General features: G+C 41.3%; 1 protein-coding gene across 1 annotated transcript in view; it reads right to left on the bottom strand.

The window, feature by feature from the left end:
* The window catches only part of LOC142140641 (short transient receptor potential channel 2-like), a 30839-nt gene extending 9275 nt beyond the window's left edge, over positions 1 to 21564 (bottom strand). The window contains exons 1-8 of the mRNA XM_075198370.1: positions 18159 to 21564; positions 13242 to 13445; positions 11927 to 12091; positions 5764 to 5938; positions 5323 to 5523; positions 3258 to 3420; positions 2233 to 2325; positions 1154 to 1346 (exon numbers count right to left, since the gene is read on the bottom strand). Of these exons, the coding sequence (XP_075054471.1) occupies positions 1154 to 1346; positions 2233 to 2325; positions 3258 to 3420; positions 5323 to 5523; positions 5764 to 5938; positions 11927 to 12091; positions 13242 to 13445; positions 18159 to 18956 (1992 nt within the window). The 5' untranslated portion in view covers positions 18957 to 21564. The remainder of the gene's footprint in view (positions 1 to 1153; positions 1347 to 2232; positions 2326 to 3257; positions 3421 to 5322; positions 5524 to 5763; positions 5939 to 11926; positions 12092 to 13241; positions 13446 to 18158) is intronic.
* Positions 21565 to 22799: the final 1235 nt, after the last annotated feature.

The following is a 22799-nucleotide window of genomic DNA, read 5'->3' as shown; positions in this document are numbered from 1 at the left end:
TTGAGGACCAGGGGGGCTCATTTTGCTTTTATTTTTTCATTCGAGTGATGACTTTTGAGCACAAATTCACTCCAATTACAGTTAGCTGAGGCTTTATACAACTCACTCTATCACAGTGATAGCCAACAGGTGGTCCTAGGGCCATCTGAGCCTTCACTTGTCCTCAGCTCCTTCCTGCTTTGTACTATCGGCCAAAGCTTTCATTCTGTGATATTTGTCCTCCCGAGCTTCACCTTTAATCCCAGCTGTTATCAGATAATAGCACAGCCACAGGTGAAGTTCAGAGGCTCATAAAAAAAAGTATTGATCTTGATCTTATTCTTTGCCCGCAGTAGCCAACTTCCGCATCAAGTGATCTCCTATGAACAAGCATGTGAAATCAAAGGAGGATTGACAGCGTGATTCCTACTTAGTCATTAAAGGGGAGCCCTGTTATGTATCAGTTGTCTATTTGTCTATCCACTGACACATGTGAACAGAAATTCTCCATCATGAGTCACATTAAAAACAAAAATCACAACAGGTTGACAGATGGAAACCTTTCTGCAGAATTACAGACACCCAACTCTGAATGCTGGTGGGAAATCTGGTCACCCAAAAGTCACATTGATTTGTCAAATTTGTTAGTGATATTTTGTAACCGTTAATATCAGAATACCCGCTCATATGTGTTTGCAGATAGGTGTCTCTTTTTTCATTAAACATATTATTTTAAGAAATGACTGAGATTAAGAGTGATGTGCAGCCATTTGGAGGTTAGAGGGCTGCCCACGTGGCCCTTGAAGTGAGTCAGGTTGTCTATTCTGATTATCTCTGTACCAACCCGGCTTGTTCAGGGTTCATTTGTCTGCCAGCAGCTTCGGCCTAGAAAAGTTCATGCCTGACATTTGGGTAGTGCAACCAGCAGTGGCCCCGTGCTGCCAACCTAGACTTTAGCCTATAATTTGATCTTCCTCTTGTTGGTCAGCAGCTGCCCACTCAGAATAGCCTGGGGGCCACAACCACACAGTGAAGCCTATCTCTCCCTTTTGGGGGGTCAATGCTTACCCCGGAGACTCTGCCCCCCTCCCTTAGGTTATCTAGCACAGATCACTAGCGGCAAGTTGGGTTCACATCAAGTGTTACAATGTCTCCTCCTGAGGCCAATTCTCACCTCGATCTTCTGGAAAGAGTTTGTGATCATAGCAATGAGCATATTGAGGAGGACGATGACCATAATGATGGTAAAGAGACCATAAAGAGCTCGACCAGCAAACTCTGCCACCATGTAGTGATTCATGTCCACAGTTGTCCTCTCTACCATCTGGAACATGGTCCAGAAAAGAAACTGGAAGGTCTCGTTAAAGCTGCAAATAGCCAAAACATAAAATCAGATTATAAGAGAGTCTGGGTTTGGTCACAACCATTAATGGTAATTAAATATTCCTCTCCGGGAGCTAAAACTCAGGATGGTTATTCTATTCTACTATGGTAATTTTACTAATTGTCATAGGCTCCCTGTGCTAGCCATATGCTTTTCTCCTTGTCTTATTATTACACCTCATTTACATAAATGTTCTCTATTTCACATGTTACATCCATGCATTCCCGCAGGATCACATCCAGGACTGTAGATTTATGTACCACCAACTAGATCCCAGCGTTTACAACTTTATGAGGTGGAACCATTATTCCCATAAAACCATCCAATATCAGTGAGAATGAATGTGACGATTCCTAATAAATATTTCCTGTCCTGGGCAGGTAGGAAGGACCCATGTGAATAGGAAGTAGTGCCCTTCTACTCTCAGAACAATGAGTGACCAGTAAATATGTTTAAAGAAAATCTCCACTTTCACAAAAATATATTTAAATAAATGTCTAGACCAAATTAAACTTCCTTTCATATTATTTAGATACAATAATAGAGAGTGTATCTAACAACTGAGCTTCTCTACATCGAATATCGAAATTGTCATAGACAACCAGTTTAACACTCAGCGCCATATAACCATTGAAATCCCTTCATTGATAAAATGCACACTAGAAGTTGACTTGCTTTCACTGCTGCAGACTGACACTGAGCACTAATGCTGAGTCTATTCAATACTAATTATTTTACATCCTTTCATCGCCTCCATATCGGATACTAATCAGCGTGTGGCAGATTGGTCATGTCAGGAGCCGGCATGCATCATTTTACATATCTGAAATAGGCAGCATTATAAAGGGACTGGGTGGTTAGACACATACTTCCCCAGCTTGTCGGATTCGCTGTAGTTGACGTAGATGTTGTTGAGGCCGCACAGGAAGGCAGTAAGGATTATCATGAGGATAAACATAAAGCTGGTAACAGGAGACATAATAGTATTACTAGTCATTAGTACCATAAATAACTAGTACTAGTTGATAATTAGTCATTTGCATTACTAGTCATGAATAATAATATACTTCATCATTACTAATTAATTCAGCTTTATTACAGGTCATTCATACTTGCAGTCATTGACATTACAAGTAATTACTAATACCAGTTATATTAATCATTATATTACTATTAACCGCCTCCCACTAATATGGGGGATAGTTTTAGTCTCTCCTTCTGAATCTCTTTTGGAGAATCACAGTAGCCAATGGCAGGGAAGATTAGGATAAGAGGACTGTGCTTTAAAGGACTGAGTTTGGTTACAGTCCCTTGTCTATCATAAAGGAGTACCTTACTACACTGAGCCCTCCCAGTAAGCTAGGAAGGAAGACTTCAACATTCATAAATATTACAGACCAGTGACATTGCTAGTCAAGACTACTATCATATCCTACAATTATTGGTCAGTTATATCCAGGGTTTGCAAGTGGATATTCAAGGCCAACAGAGAGGTTTCTTTCAACTCCAACCAAGATGCGCACATAGCCTAAGAAAAAAGATGGTGCTGAGTGCACAGCCTATGGGGGTAGGACTGTGCGGACTACTAGGAAGCCGCTACTGTTAGTCCGAGCAGTCACCTGCCCCCACTTTTCTCTACATATAATCTGGCTCTGCACATACCTAGGGTGGGTGGGGCCAGATCATACCCCCCCCCCCCCCCACTCACATTATAATTCTCCACTGCTTGGTCTCCAAGTCAGACTCAAATCCAAGAACTTGGTATCCACCCCCACCCTGCGGCACCCTAGCTTCTAGCTCTATTTACTACAATTACTAGTCACTAGTTTCTGTAATAACATGGTATGCATCATAAATATGTAAGGACCAGGTTACATGAATCTGTGCTGCTCACCGTATCATGTCATCAATCATTTTCCCAATGGAAATCTGCAGGGTCCCGAGGGTCTCATGTGCAGGGAGTATATAAGCTAGACGTGTAAAGCTCAGCATACTGGTCACAGCAAACAGGACCTCAGCGATGAACTGGGGGTCCTCCGTGTTCCACTCAGGGCGTCCTGCAAGAGATTAGCAGGGGGTTCCCTTCTCAGCCATTACACCTCCTACAGATTCATATCAACATGGTATTATTGAAATGACAGACTGCAATTATAAGCCTGGATCGTAGCTTTATATATTTATCTGCTTTGGGAATATGGTGGAACGGGAGATTTGTGGCATAAATGTGCAGCTGACAAATCTGCAGCAACTGCAAGATGACAACATGTCACCATAGATCAGAATCCTAAGGAATGTTTCCAGCAACTTGTTGTATCCATCTCACGAGCACTTCAGGCTGCTCTGAAAGCAAAAGGGGGATCCTACCCAGTACTAGAAAGGTACCTAATAAAGTGGCCACTGACTGTATATAGATAGATAAATGGTATTACTACAGGTAATTCTAATCATATACCAGGTGTTAATTAACATTTTTTTAATATTTCTAAACACAACAATAAAACTTTAGATCACTCAATGTCCCTGTATTATCTTGAATATCCAGACCTACCACCTGTATCAGCAACAGCTTCTCCATATTCAGCAACACTGGAGACATCGGACTTATCAATCCACCTTTGGTTCTATATTAGAATCTAGATATGTTGTCAAAATTTTGAAGAATTGACCCAGGATCCTCTAATTAGAATGTACTGTAAACTGTTTTTAATAAATATACTGTTTATATACCTAGGTAAAACAACAGTAAGACAACTCATGTGAAGCTGAAATCATTCTAGGATAACCATAGTTGTTTTTGCATTGAGGCTTATGACAATCATCAATGTGGACTCACATGAAGAACTTAAGTATATATTTAGAATGCACCAAATCCAGGATCCAAACTTATCCTAATTAAAATTTAATTCTGGTAAATCATTAGGATTCAACTTAACATGAATCCTAATTTCCTGCAGCTATAGTGTGTAGGAAATAGCTATCACCTCTGTTGGAAACTTCATCGGTATTGAAATTTAAATAAGTACTTTTGTGATTCTTTATTTCTTTCTGCGGAACATTAAACAGCAAAATATAGCAGGCAAAGCTATCAGCATGAATTCATACAAGATAGCTGATGAAATAAACTTCATAAAAGCTTTCTACTACATCCTTATATTTTTTACAATACACATCTCTATTTAAACTACAAATCATCATATCATGATGGGATTAGTTGAATAACCATTTCTACAGTTTATGTTTTGCTAATTGTAAACAATTATCTGTATGTATATATGTAAAATGTATCTCTCTGATTATCTTTTAGTTTAATGGACTGTTTGTCTCCCTAGTCTAAATTGTTTCAGAGAACTCCACAGAATGGAGCTGTCTGATATAAGTTAGTGTATATTTGTTGAATCTTTATTTATTCCTGAGGCACAGCAAACAGCAAAGTATAACATGCAATTAAATCAGCATGATGTCATCATATAGAATAGCTACTGGAATAAACTGAACTCATAACAGCATTCCACTAACTCCTTTTTTATGTACAGTTGATATATCTGCTTATCTTTCAATTCAACAGTCTAACTTATCTTAGATAACTCCACAGAATGTCTACCTAGCTAACTCTCACTCAAACACTACGTTACCTTCTTCTTCTGCTACTGACTAAATCAAAAGTAGAATAAAATATAAAAATTCTAAATAGAGCACTCAGAAACAAAATGAAGGTTCATTGTTTATTAACTTCCAGGAGCTAAGACTCCAAATAAAATGTTTTCACCTAGGCCTCTACTTAATATGGAAATTTAAGATTTGGATTTTGTTTGAGTTTTGCCCAAATATTTTGTGCAAGAAAGCAATATTCTTAAAATATTGATTCAGTATATCCCAAATGTGGGATTTAGAAATGTAACCACCTTCCTGACCACTCCACCCCTTTATTAAAAGTCCACAATCACTATCCAGCACCTCACCTGCTTTAGTGTAGTAGAAGCATGTATCAGACTCGGGTTGGTCATCGCAGGCCAGGTAACCCTTCACCGCGACTAGGACTCTCAGGGAGAATGAGGCCAGGTACAAGCTGATTGTGACAATGTCCAGAAAGTTCCACCAGTCGAGGAAATAGCTCTTCAGCCCTTCGATCCAGACCTCTTTGCACTCGTGCCACAAGAAGCCTACAGATACATTACACAGATGTGATAATCTATAAACTATTCTTCAATAGCCATATAATCTGTGCACAATTTTAAGGGGTCATGCAAGAATGGGGGATTAAGTTAACTGAAAAACTAATTCAATAAGTTATATTTTTTTATTTTAAATACTTATATTTTATCTGGTTGCTAAATATACATGTATAACCCAGCCTGGGTCCTGGACCAAAAACAGATGAAGAACTTCTGCTGTAGACCAACCTGCCACCCAGATCATGTGTAGGGAATTCTGCCAGATGGTCTGATCTCTGCCCTCGTATATGTCGTGTCTGCTCTCCATTATCAGGGACTCCACCAGGAGGAAGATCAGGAAATACAAGTAAGAGGCAGAGTGAAGGAGGAACTTTATTACCGGAATCTTCAGCGTTTTTCCAAACTGAATACCGAGATAAAAATCATTCTTAGAGTTAGAATAAGGTGCTGAGTTTAGAAGTATTGGACACAGTCTCAGAAAAATAACTTTTTAGCTTAAACATATAATATAATTTGTTTTAAAAACAATTATGTTGATTTTTTTAATCATCGCCAAACAGAATAAGTAAAGTGCTGATCAGCAACAGTCTTATTACAGATATTTTTCTTTAAACAATGAATACAGAAAATATAACAAATGCTTAGAACTCCTTTTGAGTAAAACACAATGTTATTGATTATTCCTCATTGGGAATATTATTTTTTACATGATTTGCGTGCTATTCAAAGTTTGCTATTCTCCAAACTCTTTACAATAATTCTTCAATTAAAAAAAGAATACTGTTACTGTAGAAAAATGGAACTTCTGTCACTCCAGCCAAGGGTGGAAGATTTCTGAATATTAGATGTTCTCATAAATAAATTGAATATAATAGAATGCAGTGTGGAATGGACACTGTCACTGTTTCATTTCCCATTATAACAGTGTAATGCAAATAGGAAACAATCTATATCATAGTTGATGGCTATTTGCACAGTGTGTCAATCTGGAAACAAGACCATCCAGACAGTGTCTCATCCATTGTCTCATCTAAGTAATGTATGTGTCTCTCTTCCTCTCTGCCTATCCCCTATGCTTCCCAAACAAATTCAATTTGTTTAATTCATTTAATAAAGTTTTATTAGAGAAGTGGGAGGCCTAACCGTAGTATGAGGCATGGGAACAGTCCGCTGAAGCTGGACTATTAATGATATTATAGGACATGGGGCAACATTCTCTGTCTCTTGTAAACAATGTTATGTAAGTTGAAAGTAGACTGATGGTTATATCAGAGGGATCAGTGAGAAAATCACATGAGGAACAAATAAGCATCCAGTTGTTGCATCAGAAATAAATGATGATATGAGAAGTATTGGCTTTCTGTTTATTAAGTCTATATAAGGACAAAAGATAATAACAAACATTCAGCAAGATATTACAACGTAAAAATAACTACAACTGTGAATGATACAGTCATCATAACAACATCAAAGGTTTAGATATTCTATATACGGTTTGCTTTGAACACCCATAAATGGATTGTATCACCTTAAGAGGTGGAGGGGTGGGGTGGGATGGGGGGGTTTACTCCATAATGATAAAGTGTATGGAGTTTGTCCTACTATTGGCAAGGCCATAGCACTCATGCCTGGTAACTGTGTAATGGATCACAGTTATAGACTTACTTGACCTCGGTGATGTTCTGCATATAACAGGCCCTTATTCTCTTCAGACTGGCCTCAAAGTTTGCAGACAACAGGACCTTTGCAAATTTATATTCAGAGAGTGAGTGTGGAACACAAGTCTATGACATTAGCATCCTCTGTATATTGGTACAAGGGCAAAGATACCCCAGGAACATGGTAGGAAAGAAGTTTCTTGTGGAACTGTGGAATGAGCATAAATGTCGCTCTTCCTCTCTGTGATCCTCTTCCCTCCCTAAGTGGGAGGCTCAGTCTTAGTATGAGGCTTGGCTACAGGCCTCTGAACTTGGACTATTAATAATAGGATTGGGGAAAAATTCTTGAGTGCTTGGTTCAGGACCTTTCTTCAGAACCATACAGTTTATTTTCACATTGTTAACTGTCATGATGCCATTGTAGTTCACATTGGTGCCTCACAGGTTTCTGTTGCAACCAAAGCATTATGTCCCCTTGTTTGCATGGGTTTCCTCTGGGTGCTCCATTTTTTTCCCATAGTGCAAAAGAAATCTGGTAGATTACTGTTAGTGTGTATGTGTATGTAGAGAATTTAGACTGTTAACTCCACTGAGTCAGGGACTGATTTGAAGGAGTAAGACTATACAAAGATTAATGACGGGCTTTTGGTACATCACTAGACTGAGGGATTGGCATCTATAATCTGATTAAAGACCACTGGATCACAACAGAGGGACAGTTTGGGCACACCTTAGAATATAATACATAGATGCAAAAGAATGACATGGTGACTGAGAAGGAATTATTGACAACAAGGTGCACTGTATGCCAGGATACAGCAGCACAAGACTGTATGGCAGTTTCAAACAGCTTTATTTTTCATTCAAAGAGAGGACAAACACAACCACAATGTTTTGAGATACAAATCTCTTCATCGGACATGTTATGTTGTATTTGTGATGTCTGTCAGTGAAAATTAAATCTGCAAAAGCAGTTTGAAAGCGTCATCCTGCATTGTGCTACTGTATCCCGACACAGACTGTGGACACTGCGGTGGGACAGATCGCTTGTCCCTTGGAATGAGGAAGCACAATGGGCGATAGTGTGGGTGGCATTGTCTGTAAGACGGATACCAGTAATCCTCAGTCTGCCAGTCACTCCGATGACTGGAGACATACTTTTGTAGAAACTAGTTTATTGTCCTGGTTTATGTTTTCTTCTGTCGGTTCATTAAAGAATGGTGACCATGGAGTGAAACTCTTGGATTTAGTGTCTGCAATATTCATTAAGTACCCTGCAGCTCCAGTAGCGGCGGATCAGTTCTCCAAAAAATGATCACTTAAAAATATTTCTTCTCTTTTAGCCTTCATGTTCCTCCACCATTTGTGGTAGGATTGACGGAGGGCATCTTTTTCACCATAGACACAAAGATTTCTGCCAAACCACTCTGTGGTGACACACAATCCCCAAGGACCAGCCACAGGAACCACATCTGAACAGAAGGAGTTAGTATTTATAGCAGCCTTCTCCCAACATCTTTTTTTTAAAGCCAACATATAATATGAATTGCGAGAATGAGTCTATTAAGAAATGTTAGCATAGAAACAGCACCATATAAGCCTGCAGAAGATGACCGCTTCAACGTGGGCTTGTTCAATTCAATTTCTATTGCCCAATGGAAACAGAAGAGTATTCTTCACAATCGTTTTCTCCTGGGTACATTTTTGGGTTTTTCCTACAGAGGCTGAATCTTGTGCATCACAGAGGATGACATTGAGTACAGGACTCCTCCTCTCCATGAGGCCAAGGGCCACAACTGTGGACCTTCTGGTATCACTAACACTATTAAACCCACTTTCATCTTTGGGAAAATATATTGGTTTCATCATGAAGTAAAGGAGACAACTTTTCCTGAATGCATGCTAAGGCTTTCTATCACAATGAAACCTTCCAGTCTTGGGTACTTTTTGGATCTGTCATGGTTCCAAGCTAGACTAGGAGCTGCAGCCGCTTGTACAGAAAAGGGAGCTTCAAGACTTTGTACATTTCATAATAAATGGTTCACTCGAGTGGAAGAGAGATAGATTAGTGCTGTTCTGCCTAGCACAGGCTAATCCTCTGGGTGCTGTGTAGCCATTCTTACTTCTGCTGCAGGTCAGGGAGTTATACATGGTCCATCCACCTGGAAGTGTCCGGTGGCTACTATACAGTGTTTACCCCAATCTGGTGGCTGCTGTACGATACAGACCCCAGTCCATTAGCTAATATGCAATACTGACCCAAATACCGTGGCACTATGCAACACCAACAACAATCTGGTGGATGATATTAATACAAACACAACTGTACATCTGTGCACTTACATTTCTGAGGATTTATTTTGAGTTGCATATATCTTAAGATACGTGTGACTTTAAGTCTATGGTATAGATATGTCTGGCACAAAAATGCGGCAGTCATCTTCGTCATCATCATCAGTTAGGTAACTTGCACTAGGCCAATGGGATGCTCACTGATACGTTTAAGTAAAAATTGCAAGGGGGCGTGGTTGACTTGCGCCTCCCAGAGGACTAACATCAGTTCAAAATCAGACCCAAAATGTCATCAAATATGTCCTTCATTTTCAACATGTTAAAAATCAGATCATGGTCCACTGGTGCTATTGACATGTTAGAACTCGGTAGAATTTAATAAAATTCTGCTTTTTATTAGATATCTTTGCTGTAAAAAAGGAAAGTATAATTCAAATTTCTGCTTACTTTATATATTACCCTAATTTCTATATACACTACATGGTCAAAAGTATGTGGACACCTGAACATAACATTCCAAAAACATGGGCATTAATATGAAGTTGGTTCCCCCCTGGGAAGGATTTTGGGACATAGCTGAGGGGATTCGTATCCATTCAGCCACATGAGCATTAGTGAGTTTGGGCACTGATGTTGGCCGACAACAACTGTCTTTTAGTTTTGTGTACATTTCAGGCATTTATATTTCCGAGCAGCTGGTACCATGTATAATATGAGATTGCCTTGTGTTGTCTTGGTAGCTGTCTATCAGGCCTATTTAAGGCTTTTTGGTTGTAGCTTACAAGCCAGCCCTTGTTAAATGTAAACCCCTATACCTGGGAGGTGAGTGCATCTGATTTTAGTTGTGTTTGAAGCATATAGGTCAGTGAAAAAACTGCCTACTATGTTGTCCCTTTGATGTTGGGATGAAGGCTTAAGTGTTTTGATCAAAATATGAAATCAATACCTAATGTTTTCATTTTGCTAGATACACACAGATATGCAGTGTTAAGAGTAAGCACTGAAAAAAACGTCCCCAAACTGTTGCCAAAAAGCTGGAAGCACACAATTATCTAGAATGGGGATCTGGGCAAGTGTGGAAAAGATCGAGGATGAACGAGGGTGAGGTATACTACATGGTAAAATGGTTAAGTGGAGAACTGGTAGGCTTTGATGAACAGGTGGATTTCAATGACCATTTGAAACTATACAGGCTAGGGGATAGTCTGATAGAACGAGGGAGATCATTCCAGTGGTGAGGGCGCAGCATTGGAGAAACCTTGGATAAGGGAGTGTGATGTGGTTACCAGAGGAGAGGAAAGGTGACGGTCATTGGCTGACCAAGAGGGGGCAGGAGAGAGTATGTATGGAGATGAGGTTGGAGATGTAGGGAGCAGTGGAGTTGGAGAGGGCCTTGTATGTGAGGGTGAGGAGTTTGAAGAGGATTCTGTAGGGAAAGGGGAGCCAGTGTAAAGCTTGGCAGAGAGGGGAAGCAGATGTGGAGCAGCGAGAGAGGAAGATAAGTCTAGCTGCAACTTTAAGTATAGATCGAAGAGGAATGAGATGGGGGCGGGGAGGCCAGTAAGAAGAAGATTGCTGTAGGGAAGATGATGAGTTCAGATTTGGCCATGTTAAGTTTGAAAAAGTGTAAGGACATTCAGGAGCAGATGGTAGGGAGGCAACTGAACACCCGAGACAGGACAGAAGGGGAGAATCAGGAGATGAGAGGTGGAGTTGAGTATCGTCGGCATAAAAGTGTTACTGGAGGCTCACCCAGGGGGAAGGTCTGCAAGGAAAAGAACAGATGGCCAATGACAGAACCTTGTGGGACACCTACAGGAAGGATGGATGGAAGGGGGGCCAGAGGTAGAAACTGAGAAGGAGCAGTTGGCGAGGTAGTATGTGAACCACGAAAGCACAGTGTTCGAAAGGCCAATGGTGTGAAGGGTGTGGTGTAGAAGAGGGTCAAAGGCCGCAGAATGGTCCAGGAGGGTAATTAGGGAGAAATGGCCCCTGGATTTTGCCGAGAGAAGATGTTGGTGACTTTGGTCAATGTAGTTTCTGTGGAGTGAAAGGGGCGGAAGCCAGATTGGAGAGGATCAAGGAGGGAGTTGTTGGAGAGGTAGCTGCTGAGACGGTTGTAAATAAGCCACTCAAGTATTTTGGAGGCAAAGGGGAGAAGAGAAATGGGGTGGTAGTTAGAGAGTGAGGTTAGGTCAAGATTGGGTTTTTTAAGAATGGGTGAGGAAATAGCATGTTTAAAGGATGATGGGAAGATGCCAATGGAGAGGGACAGATTGAAGAGGTGAACAAAGCGGGAGCAGACAGTGGGGGAGAGGGAGCGAAGGAGGTGAGAGGGGATGGGATCCACACACACACACACACACTCACAACACACACACAGTATATATAACCCTGATCTCTGCATGCTGTAGATATACAATATATAGATTACCCCTTACCTTTGACTTGGGAGCCAGCCAGTAGATGAGGCACAGAAGTGGCATGGTGAAGAAGATGGCGCATGCAATGAACAGCTTCCAGATGGTATTACTGCCCCTCCAGCCCGACAACTTCCCGCTCCAAATAGAGGACAGAACTTGCTGGCAGATGGGATGTGCCACAAACTTGCAGAGTGAAACAAATAAGAATGTTAGACACCTCACACCCAAATCACCACCAAATATCTCAATGTCTATATATTTAGTCATTCCGGTCAATGCAGAAACCACTGCAGGCTAAAGAGCAGCACAGAGCTATCTGAGGAATGTTTAAAAAGAACAATAAGAGTCATTTACGGGCTGCAAAATACAGGGGTCTGTACTATTTTTTAATTGCGCAAAATTTAGGTCCCAGCACTTCGGAAACACTGCTGTAAAATCAATTTGCTCCTACATGTATAGGTTGGCGGATACTCCAAAAAAAATAGGGATGGTGGAAACCATAAAGATGTCACATCAATGTCCATGCTAAGGCCCCTTTAGGACCGATCCATTTATTCATTTAAATTTTTCAGTATTTCTCCTAAACTACTGCCCCTAGCCTCATTTATAGCCTAAATGAATCGTGAGGATAAGGGGACATTGGTAAGTCTTTATTACATGGGCACTTTTGTGTATTTTAAGGTTTATATTACATTGTTTAAAAAGAGCTGAGCTACGAGCTTTCCCACAAACATGCAGCCGGATGTTGCACAATGAATCCCATCGATCGCACAGGTCAGAGGGTACCAATGCCTGCGATCAGCTGGAGAATTTAAGTCCTTTAGTGGTGAGGAAAGCGCTGTGTGACTACCTGGAAACGTTAAATTCACCCCCTCCACCCCCAACTCAATTAAACAATCCCGTCCAATAATAATATCTTGTACGAAAAACAGGGCACATTCGTGCGCTAATCTGCATGTAACAGAAAAGCCGCGCCAAATCCACCTAACAGACGGTTAAATATTTGCATCCCCTTATTAAGCCAACATCTTACTGCACTAGTCCATGTGCTACAAGTGAAAATGGGGCATTTACACAAAAGTGGGTGCATGGCATCACAAGAGGTTGGTTGCACTGTGGGAGAAGGGACCCAGTTCGGGACAAATATTTAACAAAACCCAAAAATTTAAAAGTGGTTGATCACAAAACCAAAATGCCGCCACCAGCATCTGTGGCAATGATCCCCGCCGTATTGTGGGTCTAGTCCTAGTCATTTCCCAGAAGGGCCAATAACAACTTAGAGCCAATCCTAGGTATGGTTTTATACATACTATAGAATAATGTAGCGTCTTACCCGCTTTTGGTTATGATGGACAGCGAACCGCAGTCTGGCCAGATTAGGGATCCCTTCCTCAAATGCCTGATTGTCCATCTCTTCCTCGTCGCTGTCATCTCCGCAGTCGTTCAGCACCGCGGTGACTTCGCTCTGATTGCGGCACATTCCCAGCAGCTCCACCGCGAACTCCTGACACAAGTCTTCCAGACTCAGGTACTCCGGCTGCAGGAATCACAGGGGGACAGGATATGGGGGCGAACAGTAATGTTTTGTGTAGAATTACCGTCACAATATGAAGAAAAGTAAGACTCTATGAATTAGTATTTCTGCCCACAGTGCTGGGGCCATGGGTCTGATCCCAGCATGGGCACTATTTACATGAAGCTTGTATGTTCTCTCAGTTTATGTTCGGTTTTCTCCAGGTTCATTACTTTCTCACTGCCCAGTGGTTAAAGAGCGACCAAGAAGTGAAATGGGTGCAAGGTGTTTGTTATTTTATAGACAACGGTTCATTTTCCCAGAACGAATTAAAGCTATTTTATGTTCAAAAATCTGAGCTCTAAGTTCTGTAGCAGGGGCAGGTAAGTAGGAATATTTATACCATTTAAGATGCTGCAGTCATTAGTATATCGCAGTTTTTGCACCTGGTAAAGCAGGCCATGGATTATGTATTGTAATGAACATAGCAGAATTACAGTTATAAGGATTAACAAATCGGACTGGCCACCTGGCAGTTCTGGCAAATGCCATTACTCAGCGTACAGACTGTCATGCTGGAACCTGGCATTTGCCTTGGACAAAGCAGACCTTAGCGAAACGCGCGTCGGCATCCTCGCTGTCTGTCTACCTGATATCTCTCATACTGGCAGCTGCTATAATACCCCGATATACCCAGAGTCAGTTCGGTGGTATTCTTTAGGTAGTTAGCAATCCACTCCCCGTATTACCTAGTAACTTATTACCTTAAAGGCTAATAGATCATACCTATGAATTACTTAATTTGGCATTGATTGGCAACACTATAGCCTAATTTAATACTAGGGGAATGTTAGCTAGATGTGGCTATGAGCAATAGGTATACCTGTTAAAACAATTACCACAGCGCTACTATAATTCCTACCAGCATAAGTCCTAATATTAATAGAGATTATATAAACAGATAGCGAGTATTTTTATTCATTTTAACCTATATTTTGCTCAATTTTAACCAATATTTAATAAAAGTTATATCTTACATTTATAATCTAACAAGATCATCAGGAAGTGTCAGTGCACCTACAACATAACTTTCTTTCTTTCCTCTTCTAAAATAATGACAGTCTATACGCCAAGTAATGAGGCCGGCCCTACACTGACTTCCTGGTGGGCGAGCGTCCCCCCCTCCCTCCCCTATGAATGGGTCTCCGGCGATCAGAGTCACATGGGACGTGCACCATGTGATAGGTGCAGACCCATGTGTGAAGAGAGGCTGCAGAGCGCACCTTGGATCGAACAAGGTAAGGGGGGAGGAGGGGAGTATTTTGTGTGACAAGGTATGAATAAAGTGTGTATGTGTGTGACAGTGTAAATATATTATGTGTGTGTGAGATGGTATGAATATAGTGTGTGTGTGTGTGTGTGTGTGTGTGTGTGTGTGTGTGTGTGTGTGCGTGAGACAGTTAATTGTAACATTTTTGCACTACTTTGAATGGCAAGTATTCTGTGTATTCCTGTAAGATAAGTTTGTGAATGGTGAGGTCATATATGGGTAAGGGTCTGTTTGCATTATATTTTAGTTTAGGCTGTAATATTTTCAGGACAGGACCTAATGCCTATTGTATTTATAATATCTATACTTGCTCTACTCTCCAATAGGTGTTTTGTGTAAAGTACTGAGTTTATATAAATTATGCTGTGGAGCAGTAAAAATACATTTAAACATTCACTAAAATAAAGGGAAAAAAGGGCCCTCTTGCTAGATCTAATATTCTCAATATAGTCAGGAAATGTCGATTCTCAGTTTTTCCTGTGAGTTGAAGGGAAGCCCTGTGTTGTGATTGTAGAAGTGCTTGATCATGGCAGTACAAAGCAGCTGCTGGTGTGTTTGTGTTATACAAATAACACACCCGGGTCCCTTTTATCAACATTTGTGTGTGACAGTGTAAATATAGTATGTGTGTGTGAGCCAGTGTATGACTATAGTGTGTGTATGTGTGGGGGCCAGCGTAAGACTATAGTATGTGTGTGGGGGCCAGTGTAAGACTATAGTATGTGTGTGGAGGCTAGTGTAAGGCTATAGTATGTATGTGGGGGCCAGTGTATGACTATAGTATGTGTGTGGGGGCCAGTGTAAGACTATAGTATGTGTATGGGGGCCAGTGTATGACTATAGTATGTGAGTGGAGGCTAGCTGGAGGGAAATAGATGTATTTATCAAATGTGAATACTATTATTTTAATGTTTGGGCTGGAGGGAGGCCTAATTTTAAAAGTGGGTGCTATATTGATTTAACACCAAGGCTGGTTGGAGTTTTCTAAATTTCATGTACTCATTTTTTTTCCAAATAGGGCCTCCAACATTCCAGGACAAGCAGCAATTGATCTAAAGACAGCAGCAACCACAACTGGTGAAAGTGACAAGACAGGTAGGAGAGACCAGATCAGTTTGCCAACTGTCCTGAATTTGGTGGGTGACTGTCCCACTTAGTCAGGATTTGGTCTGCAGTTGGGAGATATGTCCTGCTTCACATTATACAGCTTGTGAAGGCAGAACTGCATGCATCTAGCAGTAGTGCGCACAGTATTGCCTGTGTATTTGTCGAAAATGTGTCTAATAACCATACTACATCATAGGTGCCCCCCTCTTAAGTGCCTAGGGCCCCCCAAACATTAATCCAGTTTTGGTCAGCAGGAAAAATCTGATAGTTGCTCCCAGTCCCGGACAGGACACAGCCTGCAGAGCAAGCCGAGGAGCTCTAAGTCTCATGAGATTTATTAATCTTTTGAGACTAAGAGCTTCCCTACTCACTCTACAGGAAGTTCCCCACCCTGATGGATGTCAGCAGCACCAGAAGCATAGATAAGTACAGTGGGCTGGGGAGTCATAATGTGCCTGGGGGATGGCGTGATGTGGCTGGGAGGGCGTGATAAATGTAATGTTTATTATAATGTGTCTATCAATGCCCCATGTTGGCCACACACACAACACAATGTGGTCACGCCCTTTTCGGCACCGATGATGCGCGGTGGCACATAATTTCTTTCCTGCTGGAACTGAGGTGGGCCTGTGTACTTTTAAATGCCAGGGCTGATTTTTAGTCCCAGTCCGACCCTGATTGTGGGGAATAAGGCCTAATTATAATGGCAATGTAAATATTGTGTATCAATTGTAGCCATTTATAATTTGTTTTTCTCTGCAAGTTAAACACAAGTGACTTCAAAGCAGAGCCCTGCTCTCAAATGGCCTGTGTTTATTCTGTGGCTCTGCACACTCCTGTGTTACTAGATAACAGTTAGAATCTTTAGGGAAGTGAACAGCTTCAAAGACCTCATGGGGTGAACTATATGGAGTGATTTCTGGCACCTAGAGAGACTTTAGGGAGCTGTTCACGGCTTGTGGTCTTACACAAGGATGATGGCTTGCTGTATATTATATAGACAAATATAATTCAGTTTCCAAAATTTAACTTAAAATCAATATAATTAGTGATCAACCCCATTTTCATAAATAGCATGATAAAGGGCAGCCCCTAAATCAAATTAACCTGTCAGTCAGGCAGAGAACATGAGGAAACGAGCATAAGCTCAACTAATACATTGGACCTAGGTATGTTTGGTATCGATAAATTGGTAAATTTGTAGTGGATCTATTAATAATAAAATTGGGTTGGTGTGACACTCCCCAGAAAAGTTATGTTAAAATTTATAATTAGGTTTAAAACAGGGAACATTCAAATTATGGTTGTAAACAGTGTCACAGACCGCAACCCCCCTGGAGGTGGGGAAAGGTGTAAAAGTGTCTTTAAAAAGCGGAGACCAGTTACAAGAAATTGTCAGTCTTTTAGGAAATCAATCATCATTGATAAGCTGTCCATCCTTCAAGTTAATTTCCCTTGGTGCAGATTATACCACTTGTCTGTAAGTTATACTCTGAAGTTTATCCCTTTATTTTACATGTTTTGCTTATGTTATGTCATATCAATGTTTATTAATTGCTTTTATAACGTGTAAGCATTGTACAATTTGTGTATTAAATCTAAAAGATAATAAGTGCTGTCCTTGTTGCTCTAAACGAATTCAATGCCTGTTTAGAAGAGATAGATTGCTTGGCTGTGTTATCCCTTTAGATACCAGTGTGTGAAGGGTTAACAATTTTAGCTACCAGAGCACAGAATGTGCACAATTGGATAATAAGTCATAGGTGCTCTACGGGTCTTATACGTAGATGGTGGCAGAACCGAAGTGTATGGGAAGTAAGCTTCCAAGTCATGAGTGCGCAGAGGGAAGTTTGTGACAGGTAAAGGTGGTCGGGAGGGGTTTTCTGACAAAACAGAGGTGATATATTGTGTGACTGATTAGTATTGATAAGATATTAAATCAGGGAGTTGCAAGAGCTGGCTGTCCCTGACATGTATGTATACAATATATGGCTGCAAAGGACATCAATACACATGACATTAGGAATATTGAGGATATTGAACAGTTAATTGCCCTCGGAATGGAAAGAAAAAACTAAATTTCATGATTTAAAAATCAAATATATTGAGAGTTTTGTAATACTTCAAACAACACAATATGTAATAGAATAACCTATATTTTAAAGGGTAATATAATGTTAGTAAATGCTTGTAGGACTCCAACACTTCCTACTACAAGGAGGTCTTAATATTACCTGTGTATAAATACCAACTACATCGTCACATTAGCTTTATAGCTCTTTACTCTATCTGAAACAAACCTTAAATTCTGGCTCCTTTCTTGAAAGGCGCTTGAGTTCCCGACTCAGCTTGAAAGCTCTCAGCATGGCGTCTTCACTGGCGATAGAAAGGTAAGCCCGGCTGGCAATTCCTTTGTACGTGTTGATACGAGACAGAGAGAACTTCAGGAGATCATACTTGCGCCCATTGCTGCACTCCAGACATGCACAGGAAATCTTGTGCGGTGTTGTGATTACATGACCTTTCTTCATCAGCATCTCCACAATCTCATAGAGGTCCTTCTCACAAGCCAACGTGAGTGGGGTCACCCCAGGAGCAAAGCGAGAATTATCAATAGAGTTGTCAAAGAAAGCCAATGAGAATGACTTGATGTCCATCTTGATCCCTTTCTCTTGGTCCAATCGATCTAACAACATTTTAACCACATGTGGTTGGTTAGTGTCCACAGCCACCAAGAGGGCTTCATGGATCTGTCTGAAGTCAAACTTCACACAATGCAAAAGGGTCTTCATGATCTCCTCATTTCCTGTGCGGATGGCAAGATTGAGAGCCTCTCGCCACGATCGGTCCTCGCTATCATCCAGCTGTCGCAGGATCCCATCGCTGACCTGGAGAAGCTGTTGCACCTGGATGAGGTTTCCATCATGGATGGCATTGATAAGAGACACAGGAAACTTTAGCTTCTTGTTCACAATTTCCCTCCAGTTGGCTTGCTGAGGAAAGGAAATATGAAATGTATTATGCACCAACATAGTCCTCAGATGAGGGTTGACAGCAGACTTACACCCTCTCTTCTCCATTGCATTAGTCCTCACCATACTCTCTTCCCTTGTCTAGACCTCTTCTCCAGCAGATGGCCCAAAGTTCAAATACACCTAGAAGGTTCTTCTCCCCATCCCTGTAATTTATATTACCTGTGTTTGGCCTAAGTGCACTAAAAATGCTCTTTCCTACAGATCTGCAATTAGAGAATTCAAAACACATCTAATCTCATCTCAGGGACTTTAGAAGTGGTGGATAAACCCAGTTCTATTGACAGTCTACCCTCCCATAAAGTAGGTCCCAACCCTGTAAATGCACCTTCTCCACTCTCATTTAACCCTTGGACTTCCAGAGGTTTGTAAAAACAAAATCTTGATAGTAAGGTCAGGCCTATTCACAAGATTTTGATATACACCAGATGAAGACCTTATTCACTAAGTAGGTGAGTTAGAGTTCAACACAAGTGCAGTTGTACATCACAACTTCTTTTTTTTGCACTGCTCATGCGCACATTTTGGACCAGTATTTTTTGCGTATATAATACTTGTGAACATTTGCACTTCAAGGGTCGTTAACATGCCAGTAACGAAATGCAGATGCAAATTAAGAGTCTTTTTAAGGTGCGCCTTAGTTTGGGTTACAAGATACTTTGAAAAACATTCCTTACCAATGTAAATTCACTTCATGAAACCCAAATTCCAGAAAGCCTAAACCCCTTTCAGGGTCCACGAAACATGAAAGTCCTGCTAGTATTGCACAGTTAGGAGGTACGCAACATAGCTAATGTACACAATAGTCACATGAAAATTATCCAAAGACTAAAAGACAATCCAAAACTGTTTTATTATCTACAAAACTAATATATATATATTGAAACAATGAAATCTAGAGAATGTGGCTTTAAAGTTTTTATACTTCGAAATACCTACTTGAAATTTTGGGTAAAAATCTGTATTTTCAGTATCTAGGGCTTTGCGTGGGAATTTGACAGAAACCCTAAATATTAAACCAAAATGTAAAACCGCACACTGCACTGAGGGCATCGATACCGTGTGTATCCAATTTACATACGTGTGTACCCAGGGAAATGCCAAGATATCAGTTGTGGAGACAGGTGTACATTGATTGTTTGTGGTGGGAGGGTGACATTGGTTGTTTGTGGTGGGAGATTGTCATAGGTTGTTTGGGTTGGGAGGGTGACATTGGCTGTTTGGGGTAGGAGGGTGACATTGATTACTTGGGGTAGGAGGGTGACATTGATTGTTTGGGTTGGGAGGGTGACATTGGCTGTTTGGGGTAGGAGAGTGACATTGATTGTTTGGGGTAGGAGGGTGACATTGGTAGTTTGGGGTGGGAGATTGTCATTGGTTGTTTGGGAAGGGTGACATTGTTGTCCAATGGGGCACCTGCTATTACCGGATAGAAGCTGCTGGTCCTCTTTGTTTTGAACACTTTGGTTGTTTGGGGTGGGAGGGTGACATTGGTTGTTTGCAGTGGGAGGGTGACATTGGATGTTTGGGGTGGGAGGGTGACATTGGTTGTTTGGAGTAGTAGGGTGACATTTGTTGTTTGGGGTAGGAGGGAGACATTGATTGTTTGGGGTAAGAGGGTGACATTGGCTGTTTGGGGTAGGAGGGTGAATTTGGATGTTTGGGGTGGGAGATTGTCATTGGTTGTTTGGGAAGGGTGACATTGTTGTCCAATTAGACACCTGCTATTACCGGATAGAAGCTGCTGGTCCGCGTTGTTTTGAACACTTTGGTTGTTTGGGGTGGGAGGGTGACATTGGTTGTTTGGGGTAGGTGAGTGATATTGGCTGTTGGGGGTGGGAGGGTAACACTGGCTGTTTGGGGTGGGAGGGTGACATTGTTTTTTTGAGTTGGGAGATTGTCATTGTTTGTTTGCAGTGGGAGGGTGACATTGGATGTTTGGGGTGGGAGGGTGACATTGGTTGTTTGGAGTAGTAGGGTGACATTTGTTGTTTGGGGTAGGAGGGAGACATTGATTGTTTGGGGTAGGAGGGTGACATTGGCTGTTTGGGGTAGGAGGGTGAATTTGGATGTTTGGGGTGGGAGATTGTCATTGGTTGTTTGGGAAGGGTGACATTGTTGTCCAATTAGACACCTGCTATTAGCGGATAGAAGCTGCTGGTCCGCGTTGTTTTGAACACTTTGAATGTATCTGGATCTCTCCCGCTGCAAAAAGCCGATCACTGGTGATTATCAGGTAGAAATGGGAATGGGAATAGAAACCCCACAATTTACTACAAGGGAGGGAGACACTAAACTGAGGTTTCCCATAGAGTAGACAACCACCAGCTAGCCACATCTGATTGGCTGATTGCGGATTCACAGCTCCGATTAATAGTACTTAATTCACTAGTGTGGCCGCTGTATTATATAAAGTTTCATTTGTAAACATACCTCCCAACATGTCTGTCCATGGACAGGGGGCGTGGCCACATTACAAAGGGGGAGTGGCCACGCCGCCCCCAAAGCGCTAGGTTGTCCGTTAGATACCTCCCTTCCCACAACATTCCTACCAGCAGGGGAAGCATGTCCCTGGGCTGTACAGTGGGACAGAGGCCGGAAATCGTGATTTTACCTATTTGATTTTGACTGGGGCAGGAAAGAAGAATCTTATTTCATTTTTTAAAAAGGAAAACAGATGTTTATATTTAAATTGTGTTTTGCATTTGAATTGATATTTATTTATATTTCCTATGGTTAATGCAACCAGAATTTACTACTAACACTGTACACTATTGAAGCCAAATCAGGAAACACAGTGCTCAATGCTGGTCAACTTAGACCGCCATCCAGTGGGTGGATGGGTTGAGGAGCAGGGGACTTCTACCCCTCCAGGCCGGTCCATTGTGGGCTACCGTGGGCTGGGCCACTGGGCCACATGCATTTGTTTTCCTTTAAAATATTTCTAATAGGCTGCTGAGCTGCTCGCCCCTGGTCTAAAACTTGCCGGCCAGTAGAAGTGTCAATATATAGTATATATGTCACATTGAAAACAATATTTTAGTTCTATAACTTTTTCTGAATATAGCAAAATAAAAATCACAACAGGCTCCTAGATAAACATATCGGCATTACACCCATAAACATCATTTCACAGTCTATCTTCATGTTGTGCTGACATAGATTACACTAATAATACACTAACCACAAGTGTGAGGAAGGGTCTGGGCTCCGCATCTGTAAGTAAATCATCCAGTATTATTTTACTTTGTGAGGGGAATGTATCCTGTCACCTCTAATACCCCAGATACAGAATGGGGTGACACCGGGCGTACAACACAACGTGGCTATATTATTACACAGCAAGAATCTTATGTTACCGACAGATGTCTATATCTCTACTCGTTCTCCATCAATACTGCTAAACCCAGTATGTCATATACAATGAATGATACAGTTACCAGACACAAGTAACGAACATACAGATATGTGACAATAATGAGACCATGTGAAGCCCTTATGTACAATCCCTGCCTGTCACATTGTATAATAATGTGTCAGTAAGATAAGCTATATGTCAGTACATTTGTATATCTGTGTCAGAGGAGGGGGGAGTAATACTGACCGTTAAGTTTTCCATGTTAGGGATCCAGGTCGCTTTGCTCTCCCCTCATTCAGCCCATGGAACGAGCTGTCCGTCAGAGAAGTCACAGTACATTGCTGCTGTCTCACAGTCTCTCACTTGCAGTTTCCAAGACTGTCTCTCGGGAGACTCTCAAATCATTACGGAAAGAAAAAGACTCTGTTCTAATCAGTGGCCCCGAGGGCTTCCACGCAAGGCAAAGTAAATGTGTTTGTCTCTTGGTGCTATTTATTCACTTTGTCATTAACCACTAAGCTGCCAGAGGAGCGGAGGAACCAGTCTCTTAC

The sequence above is a fragment of the Mixophyes fleayi genome, chromosome 2 (genome assembly GCF_038048845.1).
Source record: "Mixophyes fleayi isolate aMixFle1 chromosome 2, aMixFle1.hap1, whole genome shotgun sequence".
Lineage (NCBI taxonomy): Eukaryota > Metazoa > Chordata > Amphibia > Anura > Limnodynastidae > Mixophyes > Mixophyes fleayi.
The sequence above is the reverse complement of the archived record's forward strand: the minus strand, read 5'-3'. Positions and strand labels throughout refer to the sequence as shown.